This window comes from Ambystoma mexicanum, chromosome 10 (assembly GCF_040938575.1).
Source record: "Ambystoma mexicanum isolate Mex_15411 chromosome 10, UKY_AmexF1_1, whole genome shotgun sequence".
Lineage (NCBI taxonomy): Eukaryota > Metazoa > Chordata > Amphibia > Caudata > Ambystomatidae > Ambystoma > Ambystoma mexicanum.
Genome location: NC_090932.1, coordinates 524,600,287 through 524,617,736, shown reverse-complemented (window position 1 = coordinate 524,617,736; position 17,450 = coordinate 524,600,287). Strand labels below are relative to the sequence as shown.

General features: G+C 46.6%; 1 protein-coding gene across 4 annotated transcripts in view; it reads left to right on the top strand.

Moving 5' to 3' along the window:
• Positions 1-17,450, top strand: part of TM4SF19 (transmembrane 4 L six family member 19) — a 280,038-nt gene that overhangs the window by 96,881 nt on the left and 165,707 nt on the right. For all 4 annotated transcript variants that reach the window (XR_011276304.1, XM_069620358.1, XM_069620357.1 and 1 more), the window contains exon 3: positions 5,120-5,197. Coding sequence is in view for 3 of the 4 variants with exons in the window: in XM_069620358.1 (XP_069476459.1) it covers positions 5,120-5,197 (78 nt within the window). In the remaining variant the exon portion in view is untranslated. The remainder of the gene's footprint in view (positions 1-5,119; positions 5,198-17,450) is intronic.

Sequence of the window (17,450 nt, the reverse complement as noted above, 5' to 3'; positions counted from 1 at the left end):
CCCACTCTCGTACAAATGCTTAAATAACGTGGCACCTATTTACCTTACTAAGAGAGTCAACAGACAAACATTGAGTAGACCTACTAGAATAGCTAATACCAATTTCCTATCTGTGCCAAGATTTAAAATTTCTAAAGTAGGGGGCAGTAGCTTCCCCGTCAAAGCAGCACAGTTGTGGAACTCCTTGCCGCCCACCCTGAGAACTGACGAAACTTATGTTCACTTCAGACAGAATCTTATCAAATGGCTCCAAGACAATGACCAGTAGTGTAAAATGTACCTATAGCTCACCTGCATTGTAAATAGTTTTCAGAGTGTTTTACTTATTTTGTCCCGTCTGTACAGTGCTATTTTTGTGTATCACTTGTATCTATACTCTTACTATATTGTGTACTTTACGTATCTGTTTATGCTGACTTGTATTCCACACTCTACTTTGTAACCTAAACTGAAGGTCTTCTTGTTTCCTCTGCGTCCTGTTATCCCTGGGTCTGGCGCGCATTATAAATAAACAAACAAGCAAACAAAGTTCTAAGAACATTCCAATTTGGTACTGCGTGAGTAAACACTATATAGTCTATGTATAAGGAGAATGTCCTTATGTGAATAACCCTAAAACAATGGGTACTGGATTTTCTTCAACATAGCTAGCCACAGTGCTAAAACAGTGCATAAATGCTGACAAAATGCTGGCACTTTTTGTCAGCATTTATGCACTGTTTTAGCACTTTATGAGATTTTACACTTTTGCTGTAAGCATCTATGTATTTGAGGCAGTATTAAATCCACTATCAGGGAGAAATATAGTCATAAGCCTTATGAAAAATAGGCACAATATGGGCACGAATGTAAAATCCTAATTCTGACACTAGCATGTAGCACTCGCCACTGTGGTCCCACCTACCAGGCAGGTTTCCTACTTGTTTGGCTGGATGGTGAGATCCAGGTGAAGTGTATTTGCTAGCTCCCAGAAGCCAAAGAAGTCTGACTTCTCCATCTGAGTGGCCAGCCAGCTAACAGGCCAGTCTTCTTCAACCTCAGCCAACTTGTTTTTTAGATGAGGGGGGAGAGTCGCTGGTTCACCAACACAGTGTGAGGCCACCATAACCATGGTCATGATGCACATGAATTACTGCTTATTTCAGAATCTCATGATCAGACAGGTCAGACTATGAGGCATAGCTACCAGCACCCAGAATCAGCCACACGACCCAAAGACAGCATAGGCAAGGAGACTGGCTGATGCCAACCCATGGCCAGACCGAAGCCCAAAAGGAGGAGATACTCCTACATTGAGCACAGCCCCAGTGGCCCAGTACAATCAACCACCAGGGCTTATAGTGCTGCCCATCTGTTTCTGAAAAGGGCAGACGTAGACAAAGCTAGACCTAGGCACCCACAACCAGAGACGGAGGAAGACCCCAGAACCCCCAAACAGGAAGGCACTGGATGCCTCCTCACTTTCCCCTTATGTGGAAGAACGGCAATTTATGAATGCAAGACCACATTCTGCTCTTTATGCTCGCTTATATTTTCCATGACATCAAAGCCTTCTATGCCTTTTAATTCTCTCCATGCCTTTAATCCTTCATTACCTTTCAGGCTTTGCAATTCTCGTATGCCTTCCATGGCACCTTTCACCCCCTCCTATGCCTTTTCTGCCTGTCATGTTCTGTATCCCCTAGATGCCTTCCATGCCTATCAAGCCTACCATGCCTTTTTAAGCCTTGCCTGCCCTTTAGGCCCTTCATGCCTGCTATGCCGTTTATTCCTTAGATTCATTTTACGCTTCTGTGCCTTCCATGACTTTAATCCTGGTATTCGGTCCATGGCATGCATGCCTCCTAGGCCTTCAATACCTTGCCGGGCCATATTACGCAATAGTATGGTGAAAACGTAGACCCCGCTCAATCTATAGACGATTGCTTAGGCCCAACCATCTCCATTGGCCACTGACACCTCACATGCATTCCAACTGCAGAGCCACTTCGCCTTACATGGGGTTCTGATGCAATGTGGCCAGTCATGCAGCTGCCATAGCGTAGCAAATACCACAACACAGCCACACACAATACAAGTGCAGCATTGCTATGCTGGCAGGCACCAATAATGTCTATGTTTCTATAGTTTACCTATGGGTATGCTATTCTTTGTGAAATGTTATGTTAATGGCCATGTGAAAAGTATGAATGTGCCGAATGCTTCCAGTTGGCAATGCTTTTACACAGTGACATTTATTATGGAATGTCAGACTACGGTCCTCTGAGATCCCAGACTACCTCAAGCGCTATGAGTCCATTTCAATGACAGGTGAGTGTCCTGTAAATAACACGTTACACACCATTGACAGAAGCTATTAATGTTGATTGAGATGACAATGAAATATCCTTTTCGCAACACTCAACAGCAGATGTGGAACGGATCTCCTTACCCCCGCCCCCCAAACTCTGTGGGGACAGCCCCGGAACCTCCGCCCATGTACCCCTCGTACACTGGCTTACTGATGTCCTTATCACCACTCCCCCTCCCAGACTCTTGTCTCCTCCGTAACCCCACCCCCCGACCCACATCTCCTCATATCGCTCCAACCGCTTTTGCTTTCTACTATTGCGTAATCAATGTTTCGCAATTTTTATGGGTGACACATCTGTTGCGTAAAACAGGAGTTACACCACTATTAAGGAATGTATGTGGTTATTGGGTCTTCTCTCTCTGCCCATAGCCATTCATTTGTATTCTGTTCGCGATTTCCGTGCTTGAATTTAGGAAGTGACACATGTAGTTTTCTAGCACCCTATATGCTACATGTAAGGCTATGGCAGCCCCATTAAGCCCTAGCCTTCTATGTGCTGACTGCATCCATGTAATAATGGTTCCAGGCCGCTGTTTCACCCCACCACTCGCATCGATGGCTCCAGCAGGGAATGCCCACCTCAGTATCAGTGTATGGCCTCGGATGTTGGGGAGCGGCCTGCAACAATGTCCTCAGCTAGGGAACGTCTTCAGCAGGCACCACACTCTCATGTTTAGGCAGGTTGCAGCAAGCCAGAAAACTAAGAGCCTGAATGGTGTGCTGGTTGCAACCGATTCCAGTCTGCCACTATGGCAGGATTTCACCTTTTAGTGGGGTAAGGTGCCACTGACCCTAGGATTTGCAGGGCCCTGAGCGGCAAATAATTTGTGGGCCCCCTTAATTTCCATAAATAGTGACATCAGTGATATCACAGAATGAATTTTTATTGCGCAAAGGTTTCATGGGAAGTTAAACAGAAAGATTTTGCCATAGACAAATACGCTGTGACGCCCAGTATATGAATTGTCAATAGTAATATTTAACTTTGTGGCAATATCAGGAGTGAGGAATGTTTTTTGAAGTCGCAGTCAGCTGTACACTTGTACAGACTTTTCATTTTGGCAGATAAGGCACAGTGTGATAAAAGGATTTGGCGGGGAGCACATTGGTTATTTGAGACCGGTCTGCAATTCAGGAACTTGAACACATCTCTTCCCAGATCGAATTCGTAGTACTACCGTATGCAAAAGGTCTTGAAACTTTGGTTGGAAAACACTATCTATGGAAGGCATTGCAGAAATATGGTGATTGTGTTGGTGATTGTGTTTTGCTAACTGAAACTAACTTGTTTTTGCAGAAGTTTAACAATTGCTTTTTATTTTTATTGTGTGTATGTTTGGGCAATACTAGCGTCTCGATGCCTCCCAGCTTAGTGTGCTTTACAAATGTAAAAATAAAAAAGTAACAAATATTGTCCAAATTAGTTATATGCTTTTGTTTAATATTTAATAGCAAATAATAACTAGGCTTATCAAGTGATGCTCACTACAAAATGAAAAGAGAGCTTCATTAATGCACATCCTGTGCACATTTTCAGGACTCACCTGCCCTCTCATAATTTCCCCTCCTCAACCCCATGTCTGGCTTTCAACAATCATCTGCTTTATGAAGATGACTTGAAAAGTAAACATACCATAGCAAGTTACCCACTCAAATATTTAAATCCTGACAGAAACATGTTAAGCTAAAAGTGTTTAATTGTGGCATTATTACTACAAATACCAGAATGCAATTCAGCAAAAGGCAAACAAATGGCCTTTGTATTTTCCAGACGTATAACAAAATGTAATGTGTGAAAAGCTTACCTGTTTGTGTTTGTGTTTGTGTTTGACAAATGCAGGGTTCATATATGATGGGATGAAAAAAATCACATTCTATGTTTTGTGTGATATATTGTAATTGGCAAAGGGGAGTGCAGATTTAGGCTGTTAACTGGGGCTTTGTGTGTGCTTTCAGAATAAAAATGCCTATTTGCATTTCTTAACACAGAAACGTTACAAAACATCTCCAAAACAATGGTCACTTAAATGGGCTTCCCCTTATGAATCCCCCCCCCACTTTAAATGCTGTGCTTGAAGAAAGAACGTGATAAGTAGTCATTAAGGGGCCTGTAGAGTCCGAGGGGAGTGAGTGTTGGTCTCTAGAGAGCCATAGGAGGTTGGGAGCCAAGCTTAGTACATGGAAGCCGCCCAGCCCACATAAAACAATATTCTTGGTATAGTCGAGGCAGGCACTGGTACCTGTGGACCCCCTCTGACAGCAGGCCCTGGATCACTGCACAGACTGCCCATGCCTCAGGCCGGCGCTGGCCACTGTGACTGGCAGCGGAAGCTAAAAAAGTATCCAAGCATGCAAGATAGAAGTTTACTAGGGGTCAGGGGGCCTTGTTGGCAGATGGCTGTCTCCGGCCCAGGAGCACCAGCATACGCAGAGCCCCTGCTTTGCAGGTCTATCGTCTTTTGCGAGCTAAGCCATGTATTCGCCAAGTTGTGGGTGTACGGATGAACCCTGAAATCCATGTGCTTTGGTAGGTCTTTAAAAGATGAATGGTGGTCTGCCTTTCCAGTCTGAAAAGCTTGACCTCTGGCAGTCTTCTCAATTGTACTCTCGCCTCAGCAGCTGCAAGGTATTTTGGAGGGTGTGATGAAACCTGTTTTGAGAGACCAACTGTGCATTTGCAACGTGATCACCTGCGCGCACATTTTCTATGACACAGTTAATGGTGAACAGCTCTCCTTTTTAAACGCATGTTTCATTATATCGCAGGTTCTTCTGGCTGCCACCCAGATCACAGCCGCTGGAAGCAAGGCCCATGGCCTCCGGTGCTGTGGACCCCGCTGGAATGTAAGCAAACGCTGTCACCATCTCTGTGAACATAGTTATTTGTTGTGTACCCGCTGGGTAACCAATGGCAGTTGGCAACGGATTTACATGCAGACTTTGACTCTCCAGAAGTGTTAGACTACAATGTCCATCATTCCTAGCCACCCTGGTCAATAGAGGAGATATTGGTGTTGTAGTCAAAGACATCTTGCCAGCTACGGGCTTCAGACCTCAGACCTCTACAATAATGTATCTGACTTCATGTATCTGCACAGCCAACAAATCACAGATTCACACAAAATGAACGATAGTTGTGAAGGAATGCATGACGCAAAGTTAAGCTAACAACATTTGGGTGTAGGAGGATCTGTGTCCAACACGTTACAAGTTCCCAAACACAAACCCGAGTTCAGGAGCATCCATCCATAGTAAACACTAAAGACCACTGGGCACCTTTGCTGGAGCTGCTGTCTGCACAATTCCTTATATTCCCAAATATTTAATCCGCGTTTCATAAAACACAGAAACCTGGAGTTTTCAAATAAACCTATATGACCAACACATGCAACCTATATGACCAACACATGCAACCTATATGACCAACACATGCAATATCGGTTTCAAACCCGTAAGCGTCAAGTGAATCTTAAGAAAGTACAATAACCATCCATTGGACAAAGATCCAGCACACCAGCGCATAGGTTATAAAGTTCAATTTACGAAGAAACAGCACCAACACATACAAACACATGGGTAGGGAGACAGGAAACAAAACATGCACAATTCTAACAGCACACCATTCTTCGCAGTGCCGCTAGTGCTCCAGTCTGTACAGCACACGTAGACAGTGTACACAGTCTCCGTCCTGCACACCCCTGATGTTGCTCCATTCTCCCAACCCACAATGATGCGCCAGTCTGCGCACTTTTGATTCCGTTACATTCTGCACATCCCATAAAGGCTCCATTATGCACATCTTGAACAGGGTTTCACTGTGCACGTCTTGAACAGGGTTCCACTGTGCACAGGGTTCCACTATGCACACCTTGAACCAGGATCCACTGTGCACACCTTGAACAGGGCTTCACTGTGCACACCCTGAACAGGGCTCCACTGTGCACACCTTGATAGGACTCCACTGTGCACACCTTGAACAGGGCTCCACTGTGCACACCTTGAACCAGGATCCACTGTGCACACCTTGAACCGGGATCCATTGTGCACACTTTGAACCGGCTTCCACTGTGCACACCTTGAATAGGGTTCCACTGTGCACACCTCGAACAGGGCTCCACTGTGCCCACTTTGAACAGGGCTCCAACGTACACGCCTTGAACAGGGTTCCACTGTGCACACCTTGAACAGGACTCCACTGTGCACATCTTAAACAGGGCTTCACTGTGCACACCTTGAACAGGGCTACACTGTGCACACCTTGAACAGGGCTACACTGCGCACACCTTGAACAGGGCTCCACTGTGCACACCCTGAACCTGGATCCACTGTGCACACCTTTAACCGGCTTCCACTGTGCACACCTTGAGCAGGGTTCCACTGTGCACACCTTGAACAGGACTCCACTGTGCACACCTTGAACAGGGTTGCACTGTGCACACCTTGAACAGGGCTCCACTGTGCACACCTTGAACAGGGTTTGACTGTGCACACCTTCAACAGGGTTCCACTGTGCACACCTTGAACAGGACTCCACTGTGCACACCCTGAACAGGGCTCCACTGTGCACCCCCTGAACAGGGCTCCACTGTGCACACCCTGAACAGGGCTCCACTCTGCACAGCACCACCCATGCTCCTTTCTGCGCACCTCTCTGACAATGCACGCTTCTGCACACCGCAGATAGTACTCCATCCATTTGATACACTTTAGAGTAGAGAGCAGAGCAGTGCTTATACTACTTCATACCTGTACACCGCTGTGAACGATTTCCAATTTAGCAAGGATCGTACCTACAACCAATTCAACTAAAATAACGTTTTAGACAATACATTTATATTTGGCAGCATTAAGACCCTTTCCATACGTGAAAGTGTTAACCATGAGAACATTAGGCTAGGAGAAATAGTTCCTCAAAAGCAAGATAAACAAGTATTGACAATGCCAAAATAATGTTAGCTTTTGTAGTTACTTATTGGATTGTACATTTAGCATGGACGGAAGGAATGAGGAATGACAGCATGAGAGGGAATGAAGGGCAGTGCCAGGCTGAGGGAAGGACTGTGGGGGAGGAAGAAGAAATACATAGCAACACGAGGGAGAATACAAAAATCCAACAGATGAAAACTAGGCCAGCAACAGTACACAGGAGCATTGTACAACCTTTAAAGGAAGGAGTGGCAGTACAAATGGGGGGAAAGAGTGACAGGGCAAATGGGGAGGGGAGGTGGCAGCACAAGGGAGAAGGAGTTACAGCCAGGGGTCAAGTCCTAAAAATTAAAGGTGGGGGGACTCATCAACAAACGAATGAGATGTGACGTAGCCAGAAATGATCATATCAAGGTAAAATATGCACATTTCATTAAATTGGTTTTGCATAACCACCCAAATTGCACAGGAGGAATGGCATTTGCCTTTCATAAAATCAACACACACACAAAACCAAGAGAGGATATTTTCTTCTAATAGTGTTTTTGAAAACGTTAAAAGGTGTGCATGTTTTAAGCTCCAAAAACCAATACAAATGTTTTCCATGGGCCTTGTAGTACCAAAATGGGACATTTCACTTTTAGTTGTTTGCTATTCTTCATTAGGTTACATAGTGCAGTGGTAAAGTGTCTGGCCTACAAACCTGACTATTGTGGTTTGATCCCAGAGTTTGCTTAAATTCAAAGAGCACATTCAATGTTTCTCATTTTAGCTGGGGGGACTGAGTCCACCCTCTGAATAAAGTGGGGGGACTCCATCCCCCTGCGTGTACCCTCGACTTGAGCCCTGGTTACAGCACAAGGGGAAGCAGCAACAGCACAAGAAGGGTATGAGCGTGCAAGGGGGAAGGAGCGACAGAGCAAGGGGGAAGGATCGACAAAGGGGGTAAGGAGCGACAGCGCAATGAGGAAGGAGTGACAGTGTGTTGCAGGAAGGAGCAACAGTGCACTGGGAAGGAGTAACTGCACACAAGAGAAGGAGCACCAGAGCACAGGGGAAGGAGCAACAGTGCAAAAGGGACAGAGCAACAGACCAAGGGGTGAGGAGGGACAGAGCAAGTGAGGGAGGAGGGACAATGCAAAGAGGGAAGGAGGTAAGCACAAGGCGGGAGGAGGGACAGCACAAGGGGGGATAGGAGCAACAGCGCCAGAGTACATCTGTTGGTTGTATGTATAATTGCAGCCTAGCTGTAGTTGTCTTATATTGTAATTTTGCTCTCAACGGGGCTAATTTTCGGCCCAGCGATGATATCCTCAAAAGAAATCTTACATTTTTTAACATTCATAGATGAACACATTCTAATATCCTTTTCCCCATGTTTTATACAATTGCACAAAGCAGTAGGACAAAGGGCATTTCTACGCATTTCAAAGTGCATCACACATTCAGAAACGGGATGTGCTTTGAAATGCGCATACATCATGTTTCAATCGGGAGCAGGGGAATGCCTAATGCATATCCAGGTCGTTCATGACACTGTGATGCTATTTTTAATTTCTATCCCACCAACAGAGATAGAAATGCTTGAACGACATACCCAACTCACTCAGAGCACAAACGATTTTCCAACAATGAATCGTACTGCAGGCATGAAAACCCTGGGATCTGAGCATTACATTGCATTACAAGCATTTTTTTTCGGAGTGGTAGAGTACAAGTGACAACATACAGAGGTCCGCATAAGAAGTCTCAGATTTCTTATGAGGACCTCTGTGTTTTTTACATTTTAATTACTTTATTGTTTATTTATAAAGCACCTAAACAGCAAAAGGTGTTTCAAGGCGCCACAAGGCAAAAAACAGGAGGGGAGGGGGCACAGGTAAGAAAACAACAATAACGTTCCTTCTAGGCCTTGTGTCATTCGGATCGTGCAAGTGCAGGGATGAAGGGGAGTGGTGAGGGGGAATGCCAGTAGGGAAGAACAGATAATGCTAGGGTGGGAGGGAAGTGAGGGGCAGTGTGGAGGCATACAAGTGCAAGGGATGGAGAAGGGGAAGAAGAGGGCCACTAGGGCTTTGCAAGTACTTAGAGGGGGGCCAGCTGGGCAAGTGCCAGGGGATGCAGGTAGTGCCACATGCTAAGTGCGTGGATGTCTGTGGACCAGGCTCAGTAGGGATGCACACCCCGCTAGGCTAGTCAGGCGAAGGGGGCCCCGGAAGGGCAAGTGCAGATTGGGGGGAGGGACAGGGAGACCGGGGTGCTGCGGTAGACTGGGCGAGGAGGGCCTTGTGCCCTGTAGGACTCAGATGGTACTGTGCAGCCAGCCATAAGGAGATCCGGCTCAAGCCTGAGAGGGGCATGGAAGCCATTCCAGAGGGAGGCTCCTGCCGAAGAGAGAGATCTACCCCCCAGACTCTGCTTGGAAAAGCGGCTGATCTGCAGAGAGTTGGAGCTAGAAGACTTAAGAGCTCTAGCAGAGAGGTATTTAGAGAGAGTTGGTTGTAGCAGGGTCCCAGAAAGCCTTGTGGATAATGCAGAGGGTCTTGAATTTGATCCTCTCATCCACCGGGAGCCAGTGGAGAGATTTCTGTGCTGGAGAGATGCAGTCCCTGGGTTTGAGGGCAAGGATAAGTCTTGCAGTCCCATTCTGGATTAGTTGAACGGGGTGAAGAGATAATAAAGGCAGTTTGAGGAAGAGGCTGTTGCAGTAGCCCAGTTTAGAGAACACCAGATCTCTGGAGACATTGAGTTTCTGGGGGAAGGTGAGGAAAGGGAGAATGCCTCTGAGGATGTGCAGCTGAAAGTGGGCCTTCTTGACAAAGTCCGCGATGTGAGGAGAGAAGGAGAGAAAGGAGTCAAAGATGATGCCAAGATTTTTAGCCTCACAAGAGGGTGGGGGAGGGGACCCATGGAGGGTGGCCAGAGAGTGGGAGGGAAGGAGGGAGCAGTGGTCCCAATGAGAAGGATCTCTGTCTTACTGGCATTAAGGCATGGATTATTAGCAGTGCACCATGCCTGAATAGCAGTCAGACAGTCAGGAATGAGAGAGGAAGAAGAGGAGGAAGTGGAGGGAAGCATGAAGGAGAGGTGCGTGTTGTCTGCATAACACTGGAAGTGGGGGGAGAAGGTGGAGATCAAGTGAGCCAGAGGGGCAATGTAGATGTTGAAGAGCCACATCCAGAGGATAGAGCCCTGAGGAACGCTGCAGGTGGAGAGTGAGGTGGAGGAGAGGAAAGGGCCCAGTTGAACCTGGGAAGGTCAGTCAGATAGGGAAGAGGCTAACCAGTCTAGTGCCAGGTCAGTGATGCCAAGTTAATCCCAGAAACGATTTATAAGGGTGGCATGATTGCCCGTATCAAAGGCAGATGAAAGATCAAGAAAGATGAGAATGGAAGGAGAGTTGGAATCGAGATTTGAGAGCAAGTCTTCACAGGTGTTCAGGAGAGCAGTTTCCATGCCTCTGGCTGCTTTGAAGCCAGACTGGTGGTTGTGGAGACAGCCAACAGATTCAGTGTGGTGGATTAGTTGGGAGATGACCAACGTCTCCAAGAGTTTTCCCAGGAAGGGAGTAATAGAGATAGGGCGGTAGTTAGCCATGCAGGAAGGGTCGGCAGAAGGCTTTTTAATGAGAGGGTGCACAAGGAAGTGCTTGAGGGGGTAGTGGGAAGGCACCACTGGCAAAGGAGTGATTGCAAAAATCATCCAAGGCTGGAGAAGGGAGGCAATGTTGTCCTTGATAGTTCTGGAGGAGCAGGGGAGCACCTGTTTGGAGGAGACTTTCATAGAGAGGACTTGTTTAGAGACCTCATCCGGTGCTATGGGCAAGAAAAAGGAGAGTAGGATGGAAGGGAGAGGGTGGCCAAGGGTGGCCTGAGGGTGAATGAGGGATGAATTTTGGTTGTGAAGTGAGAGGTCAGTGCAGTGCAGCGGGCCTGGGATGGCATAGGAGAAGTTGAGACTGCAGTTGGATTGGTGATTTCCTTGCAGATTTTGAAAAGTTCAGCTATGTTGTTGGTGGCCCCAGAGATGCAGGCTTGGATATGGGCCTTCTTCTTCGAGCGGATGGAGAGTTTCTATTGCCTTTTGAGCAGGTGGCAAGCTAGTCTGCCAGTGGATGTGCTTGAAACCAGCCACTTCCGTTCAGCAACTCTGCACTTGCGTTTCAGAGAGGCTAGGTCAGAGTCATACCAGGTGTTACGCTTGGAGGCAGGCTTCATGCAGTTCCTCATGACAGGGGCAAGGATGTCAAGGGTGCTGGAGATGGAGAGGTGAAGGTTAGCAAGGGCTGTGTCAGTGTGAGAGTCAGTGGCTGGAGTGGGAAGGGGAATGAAAGTGGTGGCAAAAGCAGCAACTGACACTTGCTTCATCTGTCGAATGACGGCGAAGGAGACTGGCAATGCGGGCAGAAGCTTAGCCGGGGGACCTAAGAGATCCAGATGAGAGGACAGGAGAGCATGATCAGATCTGGAGAGAGGTGTGAGAAGGTTGGTGATGGGGCTGTCTGCTGAGATAAGATCATCCAAGGTGTGTCTGGCTGAGTGGGTTAGACTGGAGAGAAGAATTATGAGGAACAGATAGTCACAGAGGCTGCAGAAGGTTCCAGTGGGAGCATCAGGAGAGTCAAGGTGAATATGGAAGTTTCTGAGGAGGAGAAGCTTGGAGGAAGGGGCCAGGAGAGCAGAGGTGAGGTCAGGCCACTCTGAAGGGAAGAGGAAGACCGAACCAGGGGTCCTGTAGATGGTGGCGAGAGTCAGCGAGAGGATAGGTGAGACACCAAGCATGCAAACAAGGCATTTGAAGGAGGAGTAGGACTGAGTGGGTATGATAGTAGCACAGACCCATTCATAGAAGATGAGGGCAACTCAGCCTCCAGACCGGTTAGGCCTGGGATTAGAGAGGATCTTGTAGCCCTCAGGGAGGAGTGTGTCAAAAGCAGTGACAGAGCTGGCAGTGAACCACCTCTCAGTAAGAGCAAGGACGTCCAGCTCAAACTCTTCAAGGAGGTGACAGATGTCAGAGGAGTGTATAACGCATAGCAAGATTTGAGGGTAGCTAAGTGAAGCTGGTTGCCATCTTTGAAGGTCTTCCAAGGAGGGGTACAGGGATGTGGTACAACCGTTGGTGGTAGTGAAGGGGCCAGGGGGAGGTAGAAGGATGAGTGGCAGGAGAGGGGAGGTAGTCGATGAGAGACGTAAAATGCCTATCAAGAAGGAGGAGGTTGGGCTGAGAGCCCTGGGCCATTCTGGTAGACATTAATGATGCACCTAGAGGGTGGGAGGCACCCTGACCCTGCTGGACCTCTCTGCCGCGTTTGATACCATGGACCATGAGATTTTTCTAGAGAGACTGTCATCTGCTGGCATTTCGGTCCTGGATTGGTTTGCTTAGTTTCTCACTGGTCGGTCCCAGTCTCTCTCTCTTCCCACTTTCACATCTGCTGCTGAGCTTCTCACCTGTGGTGTCCCTCAAGACTCTGCACTTTCTCCTCTTCTTTTTAACTTGTATATTCAGCGTCTCGCTGATCTGATTCACAGCGCTTCTCCTACGCTGACGATACTCAGATTCTGGTGCGGCTAGACTTATCTCTTCCAGCCTCTGCTGAATGCTGCCATTCCTGCCTTCTGGCGATCCGTGATTGGATGGGCAGGAACTGGCTGTGCCTTAATGGCTACAAAACCGAGGCACTGGTAGTTGATTTCACTGTGGCATACTCTGGATGGTCCACTGCCTTTTGGTCGTTGAACTCTGTCCTTTGCCCACGTCTTCCTCTGTGGTTATGAACTTGAGTGTCAAGCTCTCTAACTCGCTATCAAAGCAGAACCAGATCAGTGCGGTCTGCCAGTCTGTACATTTTAACTCTGTGTACTGAAGAAAGTTCTTCCTTATCTCCCCATTCTTTCACTTGTTGTGTCTTCTCTCACTTCCGGCTCTGTAGACTACTGCAGTACGCTGTATCTTGCCCAGCCGGCCTAATTTCTTCAGCGGCTGCAAGTGCTGCAAAATTCAGCAGCTAGGGTAGCTTAGGGGGCCTCTCGGTTTTACCCCACTACCTCGATTTTGACTAAACTTCGAGGTGGACCATTTTTCTTTCCGTTGTGCATTGAAGACCTACCTTTTTACAGTCTAAGGTCTGCTTTTCTTTTTTGTTCTTTTCTTTTCTTTTATCTATTTTCAGTTCCTTTACCTCCATAGCACCATAATGCCCCAGTTGGTGTAGGTGTGCTTTGTAAATTCTTTTTACATTACATTACTTTACATGGGAAGTGTGCCAAGAGTAATTCTCATCTGGCTCCACCATTAACCGTTGAAGAAGATAAAGGGCAGAGGACTGAGACTATATGGGGAGTCCATAGGTCTGGAGAAGGAGTGACAAAGAGGATGTCAGTAACAGTCTGCCTGGAAGAAGCGTTGACGTAGGTGTCGGCGATGGGCAGGTCTGGGTTTGAGACCAGCAGATCTTTCTTGAATATTTTCCTTCCAGGCTTCGAAAGAGAGGTAGGATAAGAGATAGAGTAGCAGTTATGGTAGAGAGGGGAGATGGAAAGCACCATGGGGTGGGGGGGAGAGAGATGGAAGGGGGGGAGAGAGAGACAGAGAACAGAACAATACACAATTAACTCATCAGGCTGCCTAGCAGCAAAACAAGCGCAGATGAATCTGGTGCACAACATCACACAGGTAGCTGAGAGGGGTATTGCACTGCTCCAGCAGCAGAGGAGGAAGGAAGGTGACTCAGGTGGGAAGATCCCTTCCCCAGAATACGAGGAAAGTGCCTCAGATCAATAGTCACGAGAACTTCTTGAGATTGCATTGTTATGGCAGCTGGAAGCACAGCAGGCTGCGAAGGCTGGAACTGAGCTGAACTGCAGGGTGGGTATTTACAGATTTTGTGGCCGTTCCTGGATGTTTAGAGTATTGAACTACCAATGGAGGAATGTCACAGGGGTCTTCCCCAACACAGAGATTCAAGCGGCAGCATACTCCCCATATGCTTCACACACTGCTATTCCGACATTTTCCAAGCTCATATATGCAGAGCACCTCAACATCTCGGCCTCCCCACTTCAGGTTGCAAATGGAAGCGGTAATTTACACACAGGGATGATTTAGATAAAGGAGACTGATGTCAATGTTCTTATTATGCAGGATTTGATGACAGAATTCGGAACTACTGATAAGGTTAGTGACTTATCTCTCACAGCTAGCACAATTAGTTACTTTACACTTAGACAACATTTTACTAAGGTTAGCATTTTGTGTTACCTTTTAGGTACATATTCAATTCTCAAGTAATTGTTAAAAGAATAAGCAACTATATGCTTCAAGGCCTTGAAGATGGATTTTTGAAGAATCCGAAACGCGTTGGCAATCATTATCAATAGTGGAGCCTACTAGGATGATTACAATTGTTTTTACATTTTGATATTTGATGTTTTCAAACAATATTGTGTGAATTTTGTAACACAATTTATCACTGTACTGCCCAAGCACATCTTGGCATATATTATGTTCTCACCATTGAATTTGAAGAATTATTTTCCTTCATGATGTTTATTACTAATATTACACTTTCAATTAAGTCTGAAGGTATTATTTTGATTGTGAGAATTTATCATTTACATATGTGTATAAATATAATGTGAATTCTTTTATTTGCAGAGTTTCGTTTGAATATTATGATGGTAATGGTAGAGATGCGGTTACATTCAATACTCTTTGAAGACATTACATTGCAAACGTACTAGAGAGGCCCAACATTTGGATCTGGCTCTCCTACGTTTAGGAAGTGATTCGGGATGTTAAGTCCCTTGGGAGTGCATACAAGGGTTACCGGTTGGCAACAACAAGTCTTGTTCTTGTATTTCTTTTTAGTCTCAAGTGACCTTGAGACTTTCCCCTTTTGCACCTGAAACAATCATAAAAGCCAACAAATCCATAGAACACTTATGCAGACATTTGAGTCACACTGATTGCTTGAACAATAACGTTTTTAAAGTTTTATAAAGTTTTTTTTAAACAGTTTTTTATTGGTTTCAATACAGACGGCATATATCAAATCAACACATCATAGTCAAATGTACAAAACCTCATTTTCTATTAACTTTCCCCCTCCCCTGTTGCCTGATCAACACTGCCTTCCGCCACAGGCGTTTTTACGGGCACTTCCACAATATCATCCTGTGAGGAGTCTCCGTCCTCCGAATTACCTATACTGCTTTGAACAGAGACGCTACTAGATGCCTCCAGCCTACCAAAGACTGCGCCTCATCTTCCCCTCCTCTATTCGTGGCTTCCTGTGATTTTACTGTTTCAGCATTAGCCCATTTCCGGAGATCTTTCCACCATGCTTCCACACTCATTCTTTTTTTCGCTTTCCAACCCATTGCAATCTTACGCTTAGCCAGTATATACGCCAGGTCCTTAAGCTTGCTCACATGTTTAAGGTTACGTGGTTTAGGGAACCCTCCGAGCATCCTCGCCCACAGTGAATCTCCATCAAGTGTTATCTCTTTCTCAGCTAGGAGGTGCGCCACCTCTTTCCAAAATCTTCTGACCTCAGGGCACACCCAAAACATATGTGCCATCCCAGCATTCACCTCTCCACATTTCAGGCATGCCTGTGGCCCGGCATCCTTGAACCCATCTATCTTCCCAGGGGTCATATATGCTCTGTGTTATAAACAACTGAATTTGTTGTAGTCTTACATTTCTAGAGACTTTTTTATGATACCCCTGCACTCTGTGCCACAACCCATCTCCCACCAGTTCTCCTCCATCTTTTTCCCATTCACGTCTTACTTTAATCACCTCCTTCCCCACTCGGGTCATCATCAACTCGTATATCCGAGAGACTTCATGCCCACCCTCAGATATATCGCAGAATGTTTCCACCACAGTGTCAGGTTGTTGAGCCATGACCATCTCTGTCCATTTCTTAACTATCTTTATCAATCTGGCGTACATAATGTATTGACCCTGGTGCAATCCCGTATCTCTTACCAACTCTTCAAATTGTACTATTGCACCTTCTTGCCATATGTCCCCCAGTGTTGCTATGCCAACAGTTTCCCAGTGCCTCCTGAGTATCCCCCACATCTGGCAATCAATCCCATCTAACGCCACAAGTGGCATTTGTGGGGAGCACGGCTCTGAATTAGCTAGCAGCCAGCAGGTACTCTGGCATACTTTTTTCCCCACATCAAACCGTCTCGACCCCCTTTTACATTTTCTAGTTGGTAACCACGTCCATTCTTTCAAGAAGTGAGGGGCACAGTCCGCCCCAAGCAACCTGGACTCTGATGTACAATCAACCGCCAACCACCCAGCCAGATATTGGAGTTGGCTGGCCAGGAAATACACCTCAAAATTAGGTAGTCTGACTCCTCCCAGCTCATATGGGTTTTGTAGTTTCCACAGCGCAATCCTATTCCTGCTATTATACCATATAAACCCCCTGCACATGCTCTGTGTACTAACAAAGAGGCGTCTCGGTATCAGGTATGGGATATTAGCAAAATAATTCAACAACCTAGGCAGCACAACCATCTTCAGCAATGCTACCCTCCCCATCATGGTTAACGGGAGCTTAGCCCAGAATATCATGCTGTTTTTAATGTTAGTCACTGCCTGAACCGTATTTTGCTCATATTCGACCTCAACCTTATGGTAAATATCTATTCCCAGATATCTGAACGTTTTGGGTGCCCACCCGATCTGCAGCACAGGGAATCTGTCCATTTGTACCCCGACGTACCTACCCAGAGGGAATATGCTGGACTTCCCGGGGTTGACAGTAATGCCAGATAACTTTGCCTACTGTTCCATTACCTCCAGTATGTACTGAAGGTTCTCCTCAGGGTATTGTAAATATAACAACATGTCATCCACCTACATCGAAATTAGGTGTCGCCGCCTCCCTTTGGTATTAATCTCAGCCTCACCATACTGCTGTCTTAGATATGCCGTCGGGGGCTCAAGTGCCAAGATAGACAACATTGGGGACCAAGGGCATCCTGTGGTGCCCCTGCCCAACAGCCATTGTTCAGAAATAGTTGCCCCTGTTTTGACCCGGGCCAACGTGTCGCTGTATAATAGCTGAGCCCATTTAAGGAATACAGGCCCCACTCCATACTTCTCAAGCACCGCCAGCAGCCAAGGCCACCTGACCGAG